The sequence below is a fragment of the Polypterus senegalus genome, chromosome 7 (genome assembly GCF_016835505.1).
Source record: "Polypterus senegalus isolate Bchr_013 chromosome 7, ASM1683550v1, whole genome shotgun sequence".
NCBI lineage: Eukaryota > Metazoa > Chordata > Cladistia > Polypteriformes > Polypteridae > Polypterus > Polypterus senegalus.
Window position 1 is genome coordinate 70,429,324 of NC_053160.1, and position 23,059 is coordinate 70,452,382.

Consider the following 23,059-nt stretch of genomic DNA (forward strand, 5'->3'; position numbering starts at 1 on the left):
AGTTCTGGATTCATGTCATCTGCATAAAGTGAAACACTGACAAATAATTTGATATAATAAACAATAATAGACCAAACCCAGAACCATGGGAAAGGTTTTAATTATTCGAGGCAGAAGCTGACCTAAAAGATCCAATGGCAACAAAATAATTCCTGTTAAACTCTTTAGATCTGAACTAGGTAAACTGTGTATGACAAATACCCAAAGTGTCTCTCCATCCATTGTTAATAATACATGATGGCTAACTGTGTCCAAAGGTGTTCTTAGGTCTTGGAGATTTTTTTTTTTTTTAATTTGGATGGCAAAATTCATCAGATAATTCAGGGATGTTGAGTACCTTAACTGAACTAGGGTTTATGTTATGGTTCACATGAAACCAAGATTGGAATTTCCTGTACAACTTATGAAAAGCCATGAGTGAATGGATGTGACTTTTATGAATATGCTATAGAAGCTCAGCAGAAAACAGGAGATGTGAAATTTGCATATAATCTATAAAATAATCAGGATTGGGGTGAATTTTCCCTAAAACAATAAATTTTTAAATATAACAAATGACTTCACAACCCACAATTGAAACATATGAGCTAATTTGCATGTGTTTCCTGAAGCACCCCTAAATTAACCACTTGAAGAGTAAGGATCTGAAAACCAATTGACAATACTGTACTTTCATTATTGTAACATTTCAATTCATGCAGTGGGATAAATAAAATTATGAAAAGTAATACAGTATGAAGTAAACATGACACTGTAATTCAAAACACATTTAAAGATAAAACATGAATAGGCTCAGAAATCTGACACTTTTTGTTATTGAAATGTACACTTTTCTAAAACAAACGCAAAAGTAATGATGGACACACACATTTCTAAAGAAGAGCTTGTTATTCTTTTAGAAGACAACAGGGTATTATTGTTTACAAAGGGATGCTGCAGGGAGAGGAAACACAAGTGGGATGTGATAGTGAAGAGAAGTGCATAACCTAACTTTGCTCTCTTTCAGACACATGGACACCACCTTGACAGCATGGAGGCAATTTGTAAACTGTTTCTAAATATATAGAATTTAATTTATATAATTTGATTATTCCACAATTCTTGAATGTATCCCACACTCTTTTGGACTGTGCACACTGCTTTTATTTTACAGATCTATATGGAATATCTTAAAAATAATGTAATGGAAAGCAATGAACAAAACAAAATAATAATGTAAAAACAGTAATGATGATAAGCTGCATAGTTAGAGCTGGTTTACACCCTCTTTAGCAGAAATTTTGACATTTCCATATACTATCCCTTCTTCTTCTCCTTCATTAATGGCACACCTGCCTTAACAGGAATGTACTACATCACTGCACACACAACCATCACACTGCAGCATCAATAAGGTGAAAATCTTATACCACCCAGTAACATATGAAGACACCAGGGGCCTCATGTATAAATGGTGCGTACGCACAGAAATATTGCGTAAGAACTTTTCCACGTTCAAATTGTGATGTATAAAACCTACACTTGGCGTAAAGCCACGCACTTTTCCACTGTACCTCATACCTTGTCGTACGCAAGTACTCCGCTCGGCTTTGCAGACTAGTGGCACCCAGCGTCAAAGCAGTGCTACTGTTCCTGTGTGGTTACTCTTTTATTTTCCTGACGCGGCTTTATAAATACACTGAAACTAACCGCATATTGTTTATTAGTGTAAAGCATCTGATTGTAATTAACTTGTAACAATATAATGGTCCAGGGAATAGTCATAGTATTCCAAATACCATAACTGCTTTAGCGTTGTTACTCTCACTGCACCTTCTTCTTCTTTCAGCTGCTTCCATTAGGAGTTGCCATAGCGGATCATCTTTTTCCATATTACTCTCACTGCACCACTCGGAGTATTTATATCACTGTATCTGAGTGGGGAATCACAGCAGCAGCTGATCGGAAAGAGAATTATCGGTATACAGTATCAAGCACACGCTGTCTCAGCCACGGCAAAACATTTCAAAGCCTTTCCTGTACAGACCTCGCAGTTCAGAAACCGTTTCATCCCAAGAACTTTAAACGCACTTAATTAATTGCTCCTTGTACTCATAAGTACAATCACCCCACTGCAAACTTGCACTACAGTTATAATATTACACAACCTGAGCCACTTTATAAAGAGCGTATTTACATATGATGACAATATCATTTTTAAGATGAAATGCAGCAAAATATGCTTATTATAGATATAAAATTTTAACTTCATTTAAATAATCTATATTCTTCACTGGGACTGGCGTGAAGGATAGAATAATTAAACATGTACTACGAAGATATTTCAATGTTCCTTAAACGTTTTGAAGAATCGGCGCTCTAAGCATACAGATGGCTTAACGTCTATTACAGAGCTGATTGTGTGGTGATCGGTTACTTAGAGAAAGAAAATCAAGAACTGTAGGGGCCGCCACGCCAATATAATAAAGTATCTATCTATCTATCTATATTGAATATAAAACAGAAAGAGAAAATAACGACACAGCTAAAAACGCAGCAGCAAATTTCGACAAAAGTTAAACGCTTGTGTCATGAGCACGAGGCGGCTATGCAGTGTCCGCAATGGACGTGGCCATCCACCGTGCATAAGATACCATATTGACGTTGGCGGGCGAAGGGGCCACCGATTCTTTCTCTGCCCAGGGCCGCCACAAGCCTAGAGCCGCCCCTGAGTACTGCTGCAATAAATGATTTCATCGAAGGTCGTGCACAATCACTGCGCCGTGAAACCCATGTTTAATAACGTGCTTTAACTCCTATCATAATAAAAATGATATCACGTATACATCTCAGTATTTTGTTATTCAGAGCTATAATATCATGAATGTAATGGATTCTGTGTCCAGTCGGAGGAAGAGAGCCGGTTTAAGAAGCAAGTAGTGATTCACACACATAGAGCACATAGAAGATCACATACAAAACAAAGCATTTAACGTGCTACTTTAATTACGATTTGATTTGAGAAACTGGTTAATTAAACGAGTTTAAGATGAAGTTTAATGTTCTACTTTAATGACAAAATAAACTACATGAATAAAGTGGAAATTTCGAGATTGAAGTTGACATTTCGTGCTTTTTCCACACTGTATGCCTTTTTTTTTCTCTGTACCCTAATAAGCTTTCATATGACACTCAGACACTGGGCTACGACTCACTTTTTCACGACGACTTTGATATCTGACAAGTTCTTTTTTATTTCCGGCACTGTGCGACTTTGTGAACATGAGCTTTCAAGTTTCTCCAACACGCTATGTCACTCGATCAACTTCCTTTTGTTGATTATACCACGATTTAAATAAACAAATATTATGTTTATCCTTTGCCTCCACTTGGTATTCGCTGAAATTCTTATATTTTCCCTCGTGCTTTTCCCATTGTCTTTTCACAGATGGCTGAGCTTAAGGGCAATTTATATTGATTTGCATATTCAAAGAGACGTAATTCTGGGAGGAGTTGGGGCAGGACAGAAGGCGCGTGCACGTGCGTTAGTTTTCATGCTGATCGGGATTTAAGGACCGGAAGAAGGTTGGAGTACGCACAGATTCCTGCATCTGGATTTTTCTGTGCATAAGCACACTTTGGCTTTTGTGCTTACGCTATGTTATAGTGCGAATTCTACGCACAGCGTTATACATGAGGCCCCAGAAGTGTATTTAACCATATACCTATATTAAGTTCTAATATATAGCAAGTTTACCGATTTGCTGCAGCCACTGTCTGTCAGTTTCTTACAGGTATAAATACGCATATATGAATACGCAGATACAATCTAGTGATTTAACTTAAATAAGGGCTTGGATTCTTTTTGGTGGTCAAAGACACAGTATTTAATCAATATTCTTCTAAGTAGTTTTTCTTTAATGCAGCCATACTATCTCTCTCTGTGGTACATCAGGGTTCCATGGCAATGCAAGGTTTTATGAACAATGTAGCTCTTGCATTGGGGGTGTAGGTGTGTGCTGGCAGAAACAGCACAGAGTGTTTAATGCGGGAATTGGCATATTGCTTGTTAACGATCAGTACAGCCCTCTCTGATTGATGCTTTATGAGTCGTTATGGTAAGCACCTGCAGTCACAGGGATAAAACATGTCTGAGTAGGAAGGAAAGGAGAATCAACAAGTAAGAAGGTGAAAGAGAACGCCCAAAATCAGGTGATTGAATCGATATGAGAGAGAGAGAGAGAGAGAGAGAGAGAGAGAGAGAGAGAGAGAGAGAGGGGGAGGAAGGAAGCAGTTAGCAATGCTCTGCAAGGGAATGAGAGGAACTGCACTACAGGGGAGGATCAACTCTGCTGAACAGTACAGAGCAGGTATGATCCTGTGGTCCAGGGTCATGCAGACACCGAAGAAGGTATCAGGACAATGGAGTCTGGCTCCAAGCATTCCAGCAAGTACCAAAATAGATAGCTGGGACTAGACCCGGAGAGGGGACCATGTTCACCAACATATTGACCCTACTGAGAAAACTCAGAGGGTGAGCATGGGATATGTGGAGGAGTCAGAAGCACTAGAGAGGAGAATAACGATGCTGACTCAAATTTATATACTCAATTTTAACAAATATATGACTTTTTAATATTATTTGCTGTTGTCAAGTCTCGTTTACCTTAAACTCACATTTTATCAGCAACAATGTTATCACCATTCTCCATGAAAACATCATATTAAACATTTTGACTACATACCACATATGGTAAGTAAAATATAAAAAAAACATTTTTGTGTGGAGTATTTATTTAAGAAGGATTTAACAATGGGTCAGGGAGCACACAGATTATTTAAGATTAACATGCTACTTTAGTTATGATGGGTTTTCAAGAAACACTCAAAACTAACTATCAATCTTATGGCTACGTTTACTGCTACTGCAGTTTAACATTAACAAAGCTTTCAGGAAATGCACCCTAGGTCTGTTACTTATGAGAACAGGAATAACCAATGTAGTTTTAGTTCAGTGGTAATTAAACCCAAGTAAATGGGTGTATTCATAATTTCAACCACAAGGTAGCTCAATGAAGATATTTAAGAAGTAACTTGATAAGTAGACTGTGAGCAAATTTAACTAATGGTAGCATTTTTTTGTGATTAACTGCTAAGAGAAATATACAAAATAAAAGAGGTAATATTGTACTAGCATGTACTGTATAACTTTCCAGAAAGACAAAGAAAACTATAAATAAACATTACAAGTTGTTCTTTCAAACAATTCCAATTTAAATGTAGGGTGTCAAGAAAAGTACCTAGACTTAACTTAGCAGTTCAACTTTCAAAGAGGACCCAATAGGTTTATTTCTAAAATATGAATCAACACTGTACTTTTTTCTGTCATTCACTGCTACCTGGGTTTAGAGTCAGTATCATAAAATAATCTGTATTTGTAATAAATGAATCTGAGTTATAAACTATGCTATATATTGTGTTGTAATATATAAATGTTTCTTTCTTTATTCTGTTGGTCTTTGTGTTACCTACCCTTCTAGGTATTATTTATTGGAAAAATACTGGAAAATGTTGCAGAAAGAGGAAATTAAGGAATTTTCATAAAGGCAGAACAGAAGAGCTTCAGAGTAGGTACAGTATAACGATATCAAAGAAGTTCCTTACTTTACCAGAGGATTAGTGAAAGTACAAAATTAAACATTATTCTTCCTTTCATTTTCATAAAAGCAATGTTGTAGACCTTTTAAAAACTATCTATACCAGGACAGAAGGGTTAGATGTAATGTAGAAAGATCTGAAAGGTTTACCATTAACAGGACTAAGGGAGCCTAACAAAGGTTCACAAGAACAGTACACAAATGATGGTGCTTGTACTGTATTTCTGTGTGTTTCCCTCTCTTGTAACTTTTTTTTTTTTTATATTGATAGGTGATGGGTCAATCAATGCATGTATAGGCAGGGGTTCTGACTTACCATCTTGGAAGTCAAGAGTTCAGTTAATTAGAGAAATGCACCAGCTAAGAACAAATAAAATGCCAGAAAAAAGTGAAAGAGTATCATTTTTAAAATGTTCAAATAATGAAGAAACTTCACCAGTTATGGTAGGTTAGTCAGCTGCTCAAAGACATTACTGCAGAACATAAACAAACAGCTGCTCACCAAAGGAGGCTCTGTCAGTCACAGTACTCTAATCAGATGCCTGAAGAAGTCTCTGCAACATGGACACAACTAGCATCTCACCAAACATGGCTTTATCAATTAAAAACCTAAAAAGAACTTTACAGACAATAAAAATTGAAAATAAACTGTAATTTTCACTGGTATTTTACTAGCTGTTGTCACACACTCACGCCTGGGGAGCAGCTGACGGGCTCAACGACTCGGGACAACACAAAGGAAGTCGGTTTTGTACAAGGCACTAACATCTCTCTCTCTCTTAACAGAAAAGGAGAAGAATAAAATGTACAATAAGAAGACTGGCAGATGATTCCATTCACCCGTTAAACCCTCCATTTCCGACCTTACCCGAATACTGCATTTCCGGCTTTTCCATTCCACATCATCTCTGCTCGACCTTCTTCCCAGCCGTCCTCTGTTTTCAAAATTTCCTGTCAGTCTTCCTATATAAACGTCATTTATGCACTGCAATTTTGTCTGTTCTATGATTCAATCTTATATTGAATGTATAAGCCTGGGAAGGCTAATCTGGACTATTCAGTATACTGGGCTCAAACACCAAACCTTTATGAGTGTGTTGTCCACTTCTTTTCACACTGTATAATAAAAAACAATGCAGCATCCAATGTGTGAAAGACAATAAATATCCTCACACTGACTGCACACCTTTAACAAATTCCAGAGTTGTGAGCAACCAAAGTCCCAATCTGCAGCCCTTGGTACATGGTAGAAACCAGTCCTGAAAGAACATCAGGCTGTTGAAATTCACACGCCTTGGTTTTCTTCCAAGAGAAAACAGTACCCAGAAAAAAAAAACCAATCAGACATAATAAGGATTTTGACCTTACAAAAAGGTAGCAGTCTATAAAAGATAGCAGACTATAAAATCTTCTTAATTTCTTGGTAAAGCATTCTATAATAGTTCTTATTATAGAAGACAGGTGATCATGTAAAAACCCCAAAAACTCCAGAATAAACTGAAGTGTTGTTAACGTGGATGGACAAAATAATTAAAGTAAAGTATTTCCTTAGGTTGGAAAAATGATTCAAATCCAGGTTTTAGCTGGACAACTCAAGTACAATCAATTGGTGTAATGTTATCAGCAAGAGTGAAAGGGAAGATCTACAGGACGGTAGTGAGACCAGCTTTGTTATTAGGTTGGAGACGGTGGCACTGACCAGAAAGCAGGAGACAGAGCTGGAGGTGGCAGAGTTGAAGATGTTAAGATTTGCATTGGGTGTGACAAGGATGTACAGGATTACAAATTAGTACATTAGAGGGTCATCTCAGGTTGGACGGTTAGGAGACAAAGTCAGAATGGTGAGATTGCGTTGGTTTGGAGGAGAGGAGAGATGCTGTGTATATTGGGAACAGGATGCTGGTGATGGACTGTCAGGCAAAAGGAAAAGAGAAGGTTTATGGATATGGTGAGAGAGGACATGCCAAGTGATGGGTGTGACAATAGATGATCTGCTGTGGCAACCCCTAATGGGAGCAGCCGAAACAAGAAGAAGTACTTTACGGTTTAAGTTTCCCAATGACAAACCATGCTCTCAAGATACTTTTATCATACTACAATTTGTACACTATTCTCAGATTTATTAATATGGAAAATAATATCAAAGTTGCACAAAATGTTACATTGCTCTTCTCTTGTGATATCTATTGTTAACTCTGTATTTCTTTTGAAATCCTACTAATCAACATAAAACACAACAAATGGAAAAAACTTTAGCATAACCTCACAAGCTACTAAACTCATGGAATGTTATGGTAAATGTGATGAATACTAGTTTTTTGTTCAATTAACAAGATAACTTCTGTATTTACATTTTATATGAAATGTATACAACATCTTTTCAAAAGATACTATATGGGTTAAACAAAAATACAAATATTTATCACCACATTGTTTAAGTATCTATACAGTTAATAACTTATAAGTCAACTTTGAAGGAAGAACCCGAATAAAATAAAAACATGTAATCTCAAAAACCAATTACATTTCTCATAACCTATGCATCAGCTGCAGAACACAATATAAACAAAAGGACTGAACTCTCTGTACATCTGAAAGGGTCCTGTTCTAGAACTTTCATCTTTAATTAATGAGCACATCTAACCATTATACACTGTGTAAAATACTTTCAAAGATAGTTAATGGAAACCTATTGCGTCTGAAAACAAATGATTCAAATAGTTTAAACACAAAAATGGATAACAATTTCTTTTGCAATTAGAAAAATGAAAAAGCTACTATAAACACCACTTGACTGCCCAATGATCCACAACACCGTAATATCTAGCCATCTAACACATGCAGAGCAAACAGTACAATGTTATAATTGCACAAAATAAATTAAGCCTGGAGGACCTGGAATAAAAAGTGCTCTTTCCCAACTTTGTTCAATGTGTGTTTTTCTTCCCTCTTCAGACCCTCACTCCACACTCACTTCTGTTTATACATTTAACCACAGAAATATGCACTAGTGGCTCAGCTGGTTTATTTTTCTAGCTCCCGCGTTCGTGACTTTAACATTAGATACTATAGAGAAAACATCTTTATGGTTTTTCCAACAGAAGAAACCAGAAAAACTGGGAGGAACTGGGCAAACCAACAAGAATTCAAGAAATAACCTCAGATTAAATACCTTTATACTTTAAACCTGATAAGAACCTGCCAATAATGACCATTATTCAATAATGCACAAATACTGTTCTCAAATTTGATCTATAGGGTTCACATATTTAGATATATTTTAACAAATAGTTACATTAAAACAATTATGTGCTGCAGCACATTATGGTAAACAGTCAGCCAAGAATACATTGATGAAAGCAAAATTAAAATAAATAACTATTTAAAGTTAATCGCAAAGCATATTTAGATAACTTCATTAATTCTTCAGTAATTTAAAATAATACTGCAGAAGACTATCGACAGAAAAAGTACATTTATAAAAGCAAAAACTGATTAAGCAAGTTAGTAAGTAATTGACTGTAAAGTTGTTTTAAAACAGAACAGCTATGATTTTAACACCAATAACCCTTGCTTTCAACTGATGAAATAAATATCAAAGTAAAGGAGCAGGGGGTTATGCTTTCAGCAAGTTTTCATGGAAAAATGTAATCTGAAGTATAATTCCATTAAAGTCCCCACCCGCTAAGAAGCATTAATCTACTTTGCAAACATGCATTTCAGTCTGCGTTTTTTTTTTTTTTTAAAGTTGAAAGCTGTCCAAAACAAGACCACACACATTGCTTCTCTGAGCTGCACTGATCACATTCTGCTGCTGGGGGCAGGCACACACAAACAAATCTCACATTCTACTTCTAAGGGAAACACGCACTCCCTGATCAAGTTCTACCATTAGTTCAACCTCCCACATGCACGCACACACACACACACATATTACAGAACAATCTCATTAATTTGAAACTTCACAAGCACAAAGGTGTACTGCTGTAAATGTAAAAACCTAATTGACTCTGATTTTATTATTAATGCACTGTAGTTGTGAAAAATGACACTAGGCATAAATCAATCAAAACCTTTTGGTAGCATCTATCAAAACTCAAACACACATTCATAACAATTTTTAAACACAGGAGGGCTGGCACACAGTGGTTTCTTTTACTAGGACAGAAAAACATACACATATATTGAATTCTGAGACAGCCAGGTTGACCCAAGGTTTATCCATACAGGTTTACATTCAAACACATTCTAAAGCGACCCAAAAAGATTCCATTCCTGGTGTAAAAACACTAAGAAACACTTCTTGCTGGTACAGAGATTTACACATTCCACACAGACAAAAAATAGTTCTCTTTCACAAACAGATACAAACAAAATGATTATCCTGACACACCATACAATGATTTTCATACAGTTTCAGGGAAACATGTCATGTAAAGACATACTGTAAAAGCAGTCTCCTCTAGTGCAAAGAGGGAAACACAAATATATACACAATTATTTTCCCACAGGAGACATATCAAACAATTCTCCAAATACTGAAGACATACTTTAGAGAAGCAGAAATGTACTCTTCACATACAGCCATACACTGATTATACTATCTATTATACAGACAGACAGAATAATAAGTGAACTAGTAAAGAAATGTAAAAATGTTAAAGAGAGAGAAATGAATTCTCCTCTGGTAAAAACTGGGAGTCAAAGTAAGACACACACACACAAACTCCTTTCCCTACTGGAACAAAAAGTACCACAATAACTCTTCCACTGGCACAGAAGGCCACAAAAGAAAGTGTTTTCTAGTATAAAGAAACAGTCACACAGCCAAAATCTTCTACTGGTATAGAGGCTCATACAATAGTTCTTCTACTTGCACTGAATCACAAAGATTCTTCTGCTGGTATAGAGGCACACACGTTACCATACAACTACAGGTACAGACATGTGAACCCTAAACAGACAAAAAAAAAATCCCCAGACCAAAGAAGGAAACTGACCTTACTGGTAAAGAGAAAAGCATAAATTCCAGCTAAAGATAAAGAAGCACACGCTTATTCTCCTACAGGTAAAAACATACATTATGCAATGCTACAACCATTCATTATGCAATGTTTTTCCCTGCCATGCACCAAAGGCATACATATATAGTCTGTAAATAAAGTGATGGCAATTATGGTTATCGTATTGATCCATTAATCCGTCATTGGTGTGGGTTTTCATCTGGCTTTAATTCTACATCTATAAAGATGTACAGGTTTGGTTAAGTAATAATTCTAAACTGGCACAAGTGTGAATGGCATGTACTGCAATGTGCTGGTTATCATTAATCATGGTGCAAAAGAGTGTTGACTATCACATGCAAGTAAGAATTTCACTGTGCTGAGTATGTGTGACAATAATGACCCTGTAGAACTCTCTTGTAAAAGATTTTTGATCATGAAATACAGTATAAAATGATGACTAGATATTGCATTGTTAATACCTGATAATATACTTTGGACAAAGTATATTTCAAAAACTGTCATTACTAATAGCATACAATCAAACACTTCTATACAAATAACAGTACAAGATTACCTAATAATTTAAAATGCAAGATAACACGCAGGACTGTACTGAAACACTGGGAAGCACCTCCAAGATCAATGGCACCATAATAATACCATGATAAACTGAACATACTTTGCAGTTGATGACAGCAGAATAGATTGCTCTGCAGTTCCAATGAATACACATGGACTGAGACACTGTTTTAAAGAAACAAAACCTGCAGTTGACAAATGTTGTTGGCTGAATGCAATCATTGTCAACAGAAACATAAACAGGAACAACAAATGCTCAGACTCCACGTTTTAAACGCTGCGTGCAAATGATACCAACAAACCGACCTGACTTTCTGAAATGTGTCAAATCAACATTAAACCAGTCATTGCTTTTTAAAATACACCGACATAAAAATCTCTTACCTTCCACCCACAACTTCTCCACGTTGGTTTCTAGATTAGCTGCCCTTAATCCCACGGCAAATGCCCCAAATATCAGGAGGCCCACGACCAAGAACTTCCCACAGTTCTTTTGTATGTAACAGCCCAGTTTAAACAAAAGTCTCTGAAACTTCGCTCTCAGCCACAGTGGTGCCTTCCGTCCAGTTGCCTTGCCCTGCCGAGGAAAACAAGAAAAGTCCAAATGTTAATATCAACAGGGCTCGAATCTGCTCGGTTTGAATTTCCTTGATTTACCGATCGGGAAAGCCAAACACGAGCGCCCGCTGACACACGACATCTAACGGTTTGTTATAAAGTGCCGTTATTTCTTAAGCCTTGAGAGCTGTGAAGTGACGCCCCATTTGTGCTAATGTGTTTTATAATAACATCTTTAACGTTTGTTCCTGAACTGTATTTTTTTTCCTTTAAGTTATAGATATCCGATTTAGTGACATGAATTAATATTCCTCTTCCACGGCGTTTCAATGGTTTATAGGATACCCTGCTAAAATCGTCGAGAAGCTCGACTAGTCAGCATCCTGCTACGCTAGTAGTAAAGCTGACGTCCACGTGGTTTGCAGCGCCGTGCGATCAAGAGCCAGAGGGCTGGTTCATTTCCATAGAGTTTGGAGACGCTGTGAGATCTGAATTAGGAAGTGGGGCAGCCATCATTGACTTACGACAATATTTATGAACGGAAGAGGGCAGCCACATGGATTTTTTTCCTCCCTATACTCTCAGACTTGAGAAAAAAATACTCCCTGTTAAAGGCTCAGGCGCCTAACTATAGGAGCGTGTTTTTGCCCGCTTCCACGACGTTCCCTTGCAAAAGTGATCGGAAAGGAATAAAAGACTGGTGGGTGGATGCCCCCTGAAACAGCCGAGTTGCTAGAAAACGTTTTGTTTACCTGAACATTGCAACGCGCGACCTACAGCGGTGAGCCGCTACAACAGCAGGCGGCTGTCAAGTAAAAGGAGCAAGTCGAAGAAATGGCATTGTGAGCAAAATCTTAACTTTACAGCCCCCTAAACTATCTATCTTTCGATCTTGCATTCTCAGATAAACCCGGCACCGCTGACACCCTCGGTAAGCGACATTCTGAGGCGACGCGCCCGATAAAACTGCAAAAGGCACCTTTGTGATCTGTTCCAAGGCGAACGCGGCATCACAGTAGCTCGGCCGTTGCAGATACTCCAAATCTTGAGCCGCGGCTGGGGTGCGAAAGGTCTCTCTGTGCCTTCTCGTTAACCTCGGTCGATCGGGGTCCCTGCTTTCTTGCTCTGAAACATTAACAGCCGAGGCCATGTTGTAGCGATTGGGCTGTTGTTTTTGAGATCCACGCTCCTAAATTCCTCCGAAGGCGCTCTCTGTTAATCCAGGGCAACAACGTTTCGCTCCCGCTGCTCGCAGGCTGGTAAACTTCTTCATATCCCTGGCAAGGACGGCGAGTCAAAGTCTGCGCCTTCCATCCCAACATTTCGCGATCCGGAGGTCTTCAAGCTATGCCCCGCATTCACTGTACTTTCTACCTTCTAAAGTTGCGCGTGGATCAGCGGGGGTTTTGCTTGTTTGCTCGGTAGGCGCTCTGTTAAAAGGCGAGGCGATAGTGGATATTCCTCTTTGCAAGACGCCGAGTCTGATCGCTTTCTTGTACTGCTGTAGCTGCTGCTAGCATTCTGAGTACATGAGTCTGTATCGGGCCCCGGGACTGTGCAATCTCTTAGATTCAATAGATGAGAAAAAAGGGACTCTCTCTCCATTTGGAGAAAGGGGAGGAGGGGTAAGGGAAAAAAGAATCAAAATCCCGCCTCCGGGGCTGTCAGATGGCTGGTCTTCCTTAGATCTGATTGGTTCCAGAAGGGCAAAAATTACTCAGCAAACACGACTATTATTAGTTGCTTAGCAACAGCTCACCAAAGTAGAGAGACCACCCAGGCAGACAACCCTTGTGTCTGCTTCCCCAGTTTCATGGGAGCCTTAAAGAAATCCAGCACCCGCTTGTTTTGCATGCAACGCACGGCTAACGTGCACGAGTGCAGATGGGAGTCTTAAAAACTGAATCCATAGGGTTTGCTTCACTTTAACTAAGTCACTGAGATCAAGTGGGAGAAAACGAAGGTTAACATTGGGGTCCAACATTTACGATGTTTACATTATGAATAAATAGTTATTTTTAAAGGGACATTTCAAAGTGTGACAAAGGAGTCAGTCTGTGGTTTCAGACATTACTGGGAGGTCCGGGGTGAATTTGCTCTCCACTCAGAGTCTACGACTTTTTTGCTGTACTGGGAGGTCTTGCTTGTAATGCGCATGAACTGAAGATAAAGTAATTTATAATACGGTTCATACCGAATGTCCGACGAGCCGCTAGGCTATGTATGCACGTACATACAGCGGTAAAAGTGAGCGAGCGGTAGTTAAATATCTTACGGCACTGCACAGAATGCACCGACCATTCCACTCTGATATAGTGTTTTTTTTTCTGAATGAGTAACTTGGACTACACGTTTCACCTCCCACTCCACATAGTATCCTGATGGACAGCGCCACCGCTGTAATAAACTTCACTGAGCATAGCAGCGATTGGCTGAGCTGTAAGTAAAACGCCGTACCTAAGCAGATCAATCACGAGCCACAAATAAATTGGGAGGGGTGCTAGGAGATGTAGTGGAGCACGTGACCGAGCAGTTACAGCCCCGTGTTCACTTTTTTTGACATGCTCTTACCCAACAGGCAGCACCGGAAAAATGTCCTTTGTTGTAAAGCTTACTAATTTCTAAGAGAACTATAAAATGTGCGTATATAGCAGAATTCATCCATCCTGTCCGGGGCCGTGAAGACATACCACGCACGCCGTAGTACATTCCTTATGAAAGCCTATCCCTTCACAATATCCAATACCGTTCATCGCTGTCAAGCCAGTGGCCAATGAGATGTTCGAAGGAGTCATGCCCACTTACTACATTATGAATCGCGTGTCACAACATTAAGATGAAGAAGATGCAAATAATGTGTGCGGTAAATATAGCATCGACCGCGCAGAAAAAGCAAATCTCGGAAAAGAAAATATTAATTCTCTTTAATTTTGTATAACATTTAGCATGTTGATTAAACTTAAACTTAGATCAATATTTCTCCGCCTCCTAACACCCAGTAGTGAAAAACTAAAAAAAAATATATTTAACTATGTCCATTCATCCATTATTGGACCAGCCTTTCTAGTGTGTAGTTGCAGAAGTAAAAACACTAACGTTATCTTTTTTCAAGGTAGGAGCCAAGTATTTTATTTATTCGATCTTTTAAAGTAATTTTTAATTTCAGGGATATATTTTCAAAGCGGTACTCCCATCAATGATGGGAATAGTTTATTTAAAAGACAGCTAACACGGCATAAGCATGTATAATAAGAAGCTGTAAAATAACGGTACATACTCAAATATGTATGTAATATCATTAAAAAAAATCACCCTTCATTCACTCAACAGTAATATATAAACAGGCGGTTAGTTGTATGTTCCTGCTGGGAGAGTCTGGTGTCTGGACAGAACTGAAAGCGTTACAGCGCCCTCTGTTAATCTTAAAGGAACTAATTAGGAAAGTGACTTGCACGTCATATTTTAACATTCATTCATTCGTTCATTTCATTTAACAAACTCAGTTAACAAATTCTATGTCACGAACGGTCGGAGCTTATTTCGGCACCTGCGAGCGAAAAAGAAGAGAACATTTAAGGACACCGTTTAAACGTACGCAATTACACTCATTCACACGGGGGCGAGTTAATGCTACGTAAGAACTCACGAATTTCAGGTCCCTCAAGAAAGTGAGTAATAAAAATTGGTAGATGGGAGGTTGGATGGATTGATCCGTTGTCAACTGGCCATAGCTCAACAATTAACTAATGGACCGATATTGCTGACTATAATATATGTTAACCAGTTTCAGCTTTGTTTTTCTGTGTGATTTAACAAATCTTTATCTTTATGTGTATATACTAAATCAGTATTTAGTCATTTATAAATTATGTACTTGCATTTGCCTGAGAACTTGTTACAGTGCATTCATTGCACTTACACTATACACAAATAATTTGAACTGAAATGAAGTCATGAATGCATTTTCTTGCTGTATTATGATCTCCTGATCATGTCCAAATCCTGGGAAGGAAAAACGTGACGAAAATAAGGTTATTGTTATACTGAAAATCCAGTAGTTCATTCTTTTCGTCTGTCGATTCGTTTTCAGAATACAAGGTCATTACTAGTCTGAATATATCATGTCAGCATCGGCTGCAAGTCAGACATCATCTTTACGGGACTTCAGCCCATTGCTGGGCATACTGGCACAAGGTCAGCATGAAGACGACTATCAGGCTAACCTCTGTGTTTTTGGGAAGTGTATGGCAACAAAAAGTAGACAGGAGAAGAACTTGCAAATGCTACTGGGCCTCCTAGGACAGTAAAGCTTCGCAAACCACTCTGCCACTGTGATGCACACAGTTAACATAAAAAATATAGAATCTATTCATTTAATTTTAAGGATTTTTTAATTTAAATTTTGCATGTGTTTATTTTATGTAAGTTGCATATACACAGTAAATATACAAATTTTAAGTAAATATAACATGTTTTATATACATTTGCGGGAAGCTGGAGCTAGGTGGGCAATACTGGGCTCAGAGTAAGAAATAGTCCTTGGACAAAGAATTAGTCCATCACAGGATCCACTTGCAAACATACACACACCTACTTTGCCACATGGCTACTTTGGAATTGCCAAACAAATTCAAAAAACTCAAGACATTGTGGTCTACTATATCCTAAAACTTGTGTATCATTTTGGCAATGTGACTCTTAATAAACCTTTATAAACTATTATAAACAGCGTTCATGGAATTTGTACTGGATACACATAAGTAAAATGAAATAGGGTACATTTAAAACAGCAAAAGATATATAAAGAAGTAAACTTAATCGCAAACAATAGCATCTAACTTATCGCTTTGTCTTTTTAAACGGTAGCTGCAGTCCCCTTCCAAACTGTACCTCCAGGACATTTAGTACTTTCAATCCTTGCATTAGTAGTAAAGGTTACCACGCATGTATATATTTGCGCGGTGGGCTAAGGCTCAGTCCTGGGTGGTATTTGCTTTGCTCCTAATTCGGCCAATACAGGCTGCAGCTTACACACGTAATTTAAGGTGCATTCAGTATCACACGCAGAGATTTTTTTCCATATCTCATAACTATCAAAGACATAAACTTAACTTTAAAATGTTAATATATAATTGGTCGTTGTCGAATGATGCCATGCTATAGGTTAACAAAATACTGTATTATCGCAAACCAATGGTTTGAAAGTATGAACTTTCTGAGGATGAAGCACGGATATGGTAGCTCCTGCTTTTTCACAAATTACACAAAATGAATATTAAAACCCTTTACATCTTGGGTGGTAGAAGAATTCTCGGCTGCCCCCAATTTGTTTCATTGCTGATAAATGTTAGTGGTCTATTCCCAAGACGTAATGTTGTCTCCAATCAATCTGTCCTTATTTACATTTGTAAGCTTTCTCTTCTTTAATATGCAGGACGTGTTCACGTAAAGGACGCCACATCAAATTTGACAGGTTAACTTACAGATATTTTCGAAAGCCTACAGACAAGACATCAGGATGTGGCAGATTCACGGACAGATACATGAGCAGATGTAACCTTTGTTACATTGTTGTTAACACGTCTCCCGCAGTTTTCTATAGATACAGTTTATAAAAACGATAGTTGTTAAACAAACGTGCTTATCTCTCCCATGTCTACCTTTCGGACTCTTGACTGTACGCCCAGACCAACATATCCCCGGCCAAACCCCAGACTAATGGTGGTACAGTGTCACATAGCGAACATTTCTGCTTAGTACAACGTCCATAGGTGGTATAGATAAACTGCTTGTGATCAGTTGATCTCGTCACATAGGCCTTCAAAATGCCGTACATTTAGTATTTTTAGTAAGTCAGACTATGTACGACCCACTATATGCATCCATCGACTCATTTAAAATGAGACAAAAATACACAGACGCAAAGTCAGAACATGACAACCATGCTAATCTCCTTAAGCGATTCTAGAAATACATCCTCATGCACTCAGCAACATATAGAATGGCTGCTACAGTAAGTACATTTACATATACTATCAACGTATATGATTTATGTAACTAGATTTCCGCTTGTGTAATGTTTCATTTTGTCAAGAATTAAGTCAAGGTAATTTCAACTATGCTACGTCGTGGCACACCATGCTGGAAACGCTACAGACGTACAGTTACTGTATTTTAAAACGTTTATATTCACTAAACACTCAAGGGTGTATTCAATCAATCCTTCGCTTTCCAGTTCATCACCACTATCAAGCACATTTTTATAACGAAAGCCATCGATTTATATTTAATATAAAGGCACATATTTTTACAGAAAACGATAATTTCATTCACGTAACAACAAAAATCGCGTCATAGAGTCAATAATTTCCGAAAAATAACTGGCAATGTAATTTCAGCCCAAATCAAGGAATCATAAACTAGTTTTATTCAAGGGCAAGACGCCTAGTGGTTAAATAAATCATTTATACGTGCATATACAAGTACACATATTCAATTCAATTGAAGATCGTGTCATGGTTTTCAAGAACTGTACTGTGGTTGTGAAATCATCTTCACATTATGCACGCCAGTCTATACTATATATGACTTTTATGCAGCAAATGTGCTACAAGATGTCTGATTTGGTGATGAATGAACATTCGTCCATCTTTCGGATTTCCAGGTGAGTGTGTGCAAAATCACGTTAAGTCGCTGTTATCGACTGGCACGGTATGATGTTGCAAAAACTAAAACGAATTAAATGTTCGAGTTTTTCTTCTTTAAAATGAGACGGGCTGAGTTAAATCACTCTGCTGTAAAATTAGTTGGTGGAGGCTCACAAACGGATGATCGACGGCCATAAGAGAGCGTGACCCTGACAGGTAGAGCAGTGCAGCCCCCCAGTGTCACCTTTTCCTGATCACGAAGTGTTTTACACCGCCGTACCAACTCATTCATAATAATCCAGCTATTAGTCACGGCAGCCAGTTACTGAATTAAGTGTATCAGTATCACAACAGACGCAGTTTCATTTGGCACGATTTCACTCCAAGGGAGGATTCTCAGAAAGTGAAATCATTTCTACTACTTACCATCATCCTCTGGCTTGGAAAATCGTCTGGAGGTATGTATTATTTGGTTTATCCTGCCGGGTAATTTAGACTTGTCACTTATATTAAGAGATTAAAGGTTTCTTCCTTTTTAAGAGAAAAATGAACCGATCGAGTTATAATCCTTCTTGGTTGCAGGCATTCTGCTGAGTGCTGGAAGGTCTCACAATTACATGCTTGTTTCTATTAAGCAGTTCCATCGTCTCCATGTGGGTGGTCTGAATCTCAAAAGGCAGGACCTGTCAGTCACGTGATTACCAAAAAAAGCCTTTGAACTCAAGTACCCCCTCCTCTCTCTCCCCTCACTGGCACACTGGCCTACATGCAAATATACATTTTTTGAGGGAAGGGGGGTCTACGGTTTGAGGGGCGTGCAAAGGCAAAGCAAAAGAAAAGCCAGCTTATCAGTAAAACATCGTGTAAACAAACTCTTCTCACTCTGAACCTCTCATGTTTGTTCTACCCGAGTCTCCACTCATCTTGCCATCTTCCGATAAAGTGTCAGTCACCTCGATTTCTTAATTACTCAGACTGCCGCATTTTACATCAGGGTATGGTGTTCATCAATACAGATTCTAAACCTTTGTAATGATCCATGATGTCGTTTTAATGAAATTATATCCGTTCACATACGTGTTCTTCTAATAATAACAAAGAATATATATATATATATATATATATATATATATATATATATATATATATATATATATATATATATTGCGATGTTTCTAAAATTTATCCCTTGTTTTGTGACTGACTTTCCTGAAGCTAAACTTAATAGCAGGTTACATGATAAATTGATACTGGGCTCTCAGTTACAACCACAACACACTGAAGCGGAACTTACAAAATTGTTTTCTAAAGACAGTAAACGTATATTCAGAATGCAACGCAAATGGCAATGGCATACTGATGGCTAGTGCTGAGATGCAAAGGTAACATTTTCAGTTACGGTTTCAGTACGCTTGCATTGGCTTTAAATCACCGTTTATTGAACGCACATCTAGATTTTCATCAGGGATTCAATCAGTTGCTAGGAAGTTTTGTAACGACAGCAACATTTTTACGCGTTAAGTTCAGTCGTGTGCTGAATGCCACATACGATTTTAAGCAACTTTATGTCAGTAAACAAGCTACATCAGATAGCTCCTTATTGACTAAAGCGTTTCGTTAAGTAACCTGTACCGCCTTATAATAATAAAGGGTTGATATATACGGTTGCTTAGTCATTAATACAAAAATGTCAGCCTCCACTTCGGGCGTAAAGCAGGGACCAGTGATGTGAGCGTCCGTCGGTCTGTCTAAATACCGCGTATTCATACTTGGGAACCTACATATAGATAGATAGATAGATAGATAGATAGATAGATAGATAGATAGATAGATAGATAATGTTGGAAATACGTTTCCTTGGATTTATGTATTTGTACTCAATACATATCGACATTAAGCCATGAAAAATGTATAAATAAATAAAACAGTTGAAATGTGTTTTGTCATGTATGTGTTTAATATTAAATAATGTGTTTTGATCGTTGCTTCAAAATGTCTGATTTTTAATTCAGCGTATATTTTTGTAGCTATAAAAAATAGATGGTAAGATCTTGGCGCCTGTGCTTTGTGCAGTATCAGAGAGTATATGGCTTTAATGACACGTAATTACAGTCATGCCGTTAAAACCACGTTTCAATTAATTAATTTACAATATCATTGTTAAAACAGTTGAATTTATTATTTTGCGCGACCTTCATTTTATCCGGGGAAACTAAAAATAAACAAATAAACAGTTAAAGAAAGAAAGAAAGAAAAATACACCTTGGTTGGGACGCCAGACCTTAATTTTATAATCAAATTCTGGCTGTGTTACAATATTTCCAGGACACTGAAGACCAAAACCATTCTAGATTAAGATTTTAGTAAATTTATTTGCATACAGCCACAGTATACACGAAAATTCTGTATACTATACACAATACTAGAAACTGGCGGATATTGTAATTTATGAGAACTGTGTCAATACCCATCCAATACTTTGTACATGCACAGCATGTTCTATATACTCGTATACCTGTAGTTTGTATAAACCAATGGAATGGAATTTTTAAAACTCAAAAGCATCAGTTCAATAATTGTAAGTTAGTGAGGTAAACACAATGCATCTCACTTTTAATCTAATCCACCTAATCACCTCCAATGCAGCAGTGTAATAGATGACATCTTGTGCAATAGTGTTCATGTGCAATTAAGGTCTTATGTTGAATGTTTGTGTTCTACTTTATTTCTTCTTATCCTTTCCTATCCTTTTTTGTAATTATATTTATTTATATTTTGACACCACATGGACTGCACCTAATTTCTATGTATTTGTTACAATGACAATAAAGATATTGTGATTCTGATTTTAAATTATGAGATTCTAAATTAAAATGACACTCCAAAAATTGCACATTGTCATGTACTATATTTGAACCAGGGCATGTTAAATGTTTCCTTAAATAATTATAATAAGATTCACTATTTTCCTATAATATAATCCTTATTGTTTTGAAGACTATAATTATATATATATATATATATATATATATATATATATATATATATATATATATATATATATATACTGTATTTCACAAGCAAAGAGAAATTTTTCAATATGAGTTTTTAAAGAAATGGCTACATTTTCCATATTAATTTGGGAAATAAGGCTGACAATAAATTATAAAATAAGTAACTATTACATTGTTAATCACTACTTATAAGTTTGAAAAATACAAATGTAACCTGTACTCTTGTAAAAATAAAAACACATTTAAATATAGGGTGTTGTTTACATTGAACATTACAGTCAAAATGACTAAAAAATAGCTGGTTTTGGGAATAATACCTTTAAATATTTATAAAATATTGTTGGTGCTTAAAGTCTGAAGAATTAAAGAAAGTATATCAATATTTTTTTTATAAAATTCAGCCATAGTTCTTTTCCCCTCACAATTTAATCTTTAATAAATATCTTTTTTTTTTTTTTCAAAAGTAGTTGTGGATAGTGTTAATTTACCATAATGTTATAATCTTTAAATAACACAGAATTTTTAAAACCTTCCAAAATAGCAGAGGATGGGGTACATCCCACTTTAACAACATAAGTTCACATGAATCATTCCGGACAGTAGCCAAGCCTTTATGGATCACCAGTCCACTTCATACTCAGACCCTCATGCTCTCAATCCAGGCACAGGCATATTTAGATATGCCAGTTAAACAAAATGTATTGTTAGAATGTGAGAAGAAACATGAAAGCCCTGATGGAGTAAAACACGCAAAAACAAAAACATACAAACTGTTCATACTATAGGTAGTAGCAGCTGGTATCAAGTCCAGGAACTTGGTCTTTATGTCCATGAAGGCTTCCTCTACGTGCTCCTCATCCATCCCAAAAAACATACTTATCAGGTTTATTGAAAGCGTTAAAGTGTACCATTGCGAGTATAAGTGGGCACTGAGATAAACTTATGTCTCATCAAGCTATAGGTCCTGCCTTGTGAATGATACTTTAAATAGGATTCCATCTTCTTGCAATCTGAATATTGATTAAGTTGTTTTAGCATTTGGAATGGACAGCAATAAAATTAAAAGAAAATATCTGCATTTTCTAACTGATAGTCACAAAACATCAGATTTTGGAAACCAAGCACAAGGGTGTGATTGCATTTTAGTTGAGATCCCCAGGGTGCAGAATAATCTGTCACTAGTAACAGTCGTTATCTTTGGTTATCTTTGCCTGAAGAAGGGGCCTGAGTTGCCTCAAAAGCTTGCATATTGTAATCTTTTTAGTTAGCCAATAAAAAGTGTAATTTTCCTTGACTTTTCACTGAAACAGTAAAACATTTTGAAAGTTTCAAAAGCAAAACAGAAAAATGTGCTGTTAGGTTATGCCAATTTTCAGTAAACAACAGTTACAGGAAAACTCTGATGTGAATGTGAACATCCATAGAACTGCTCTGATACGCCATTGAGAGAGAGAGGAAGCACAAGTTTCTGTTTAAAGTCTTTTTTTCCTTTAATATATATACTCTCCCATCTCCTATAGTTGCTGACATATTCTGAGAAGCTTACACTGCTCGTAACTAAAAGTAAATTCCAAAAGTGCTGTCTCTTCTGATGGATTTTATGGCTCTTTTCTGCTCAC

The 23,059-nt window shown here is 37.1% G+C and overlaps 1 protein-coding gene across 4 annotated transcripts in view; it reads right to left on the reverse strand.

The window, feature by feature from the left end:
• Positions 1-19,067, reverse strand: part of ptch1 (patched 1) — a 149,850-nt gene extending 130,783 nt beyond the window's left edge. For 3 of the 4 annotated variants that reach the window (XR_005634334.1, XM_039758854.1, XM_039758853.1), the window contains exons 1-2: positions 12,759-13,388; positions 11,606-11,798 (exon numbers count right to left, since the gene is read on the reverse strand). Coding sequence is in view for 3 of the 4 variants with exons in the window: in XM_039758854.1 (XP_039614788.1) it covers positions 11,606-11,798; positions 12,759-12,929 (364 nt within the window). In the remaining variant the exon portion in view is untranslated. Of the gene's footprint in view, positions 1-11,605; positions 11,799-12,758; positions 13,389-18,852 lie in introns of those variants that run through there. The other variant, XM_039758855.1, reaches the window with a different exon arrangement.
• Positions 19,068-23,059: the final 3,992 nt, after the last annotated feature.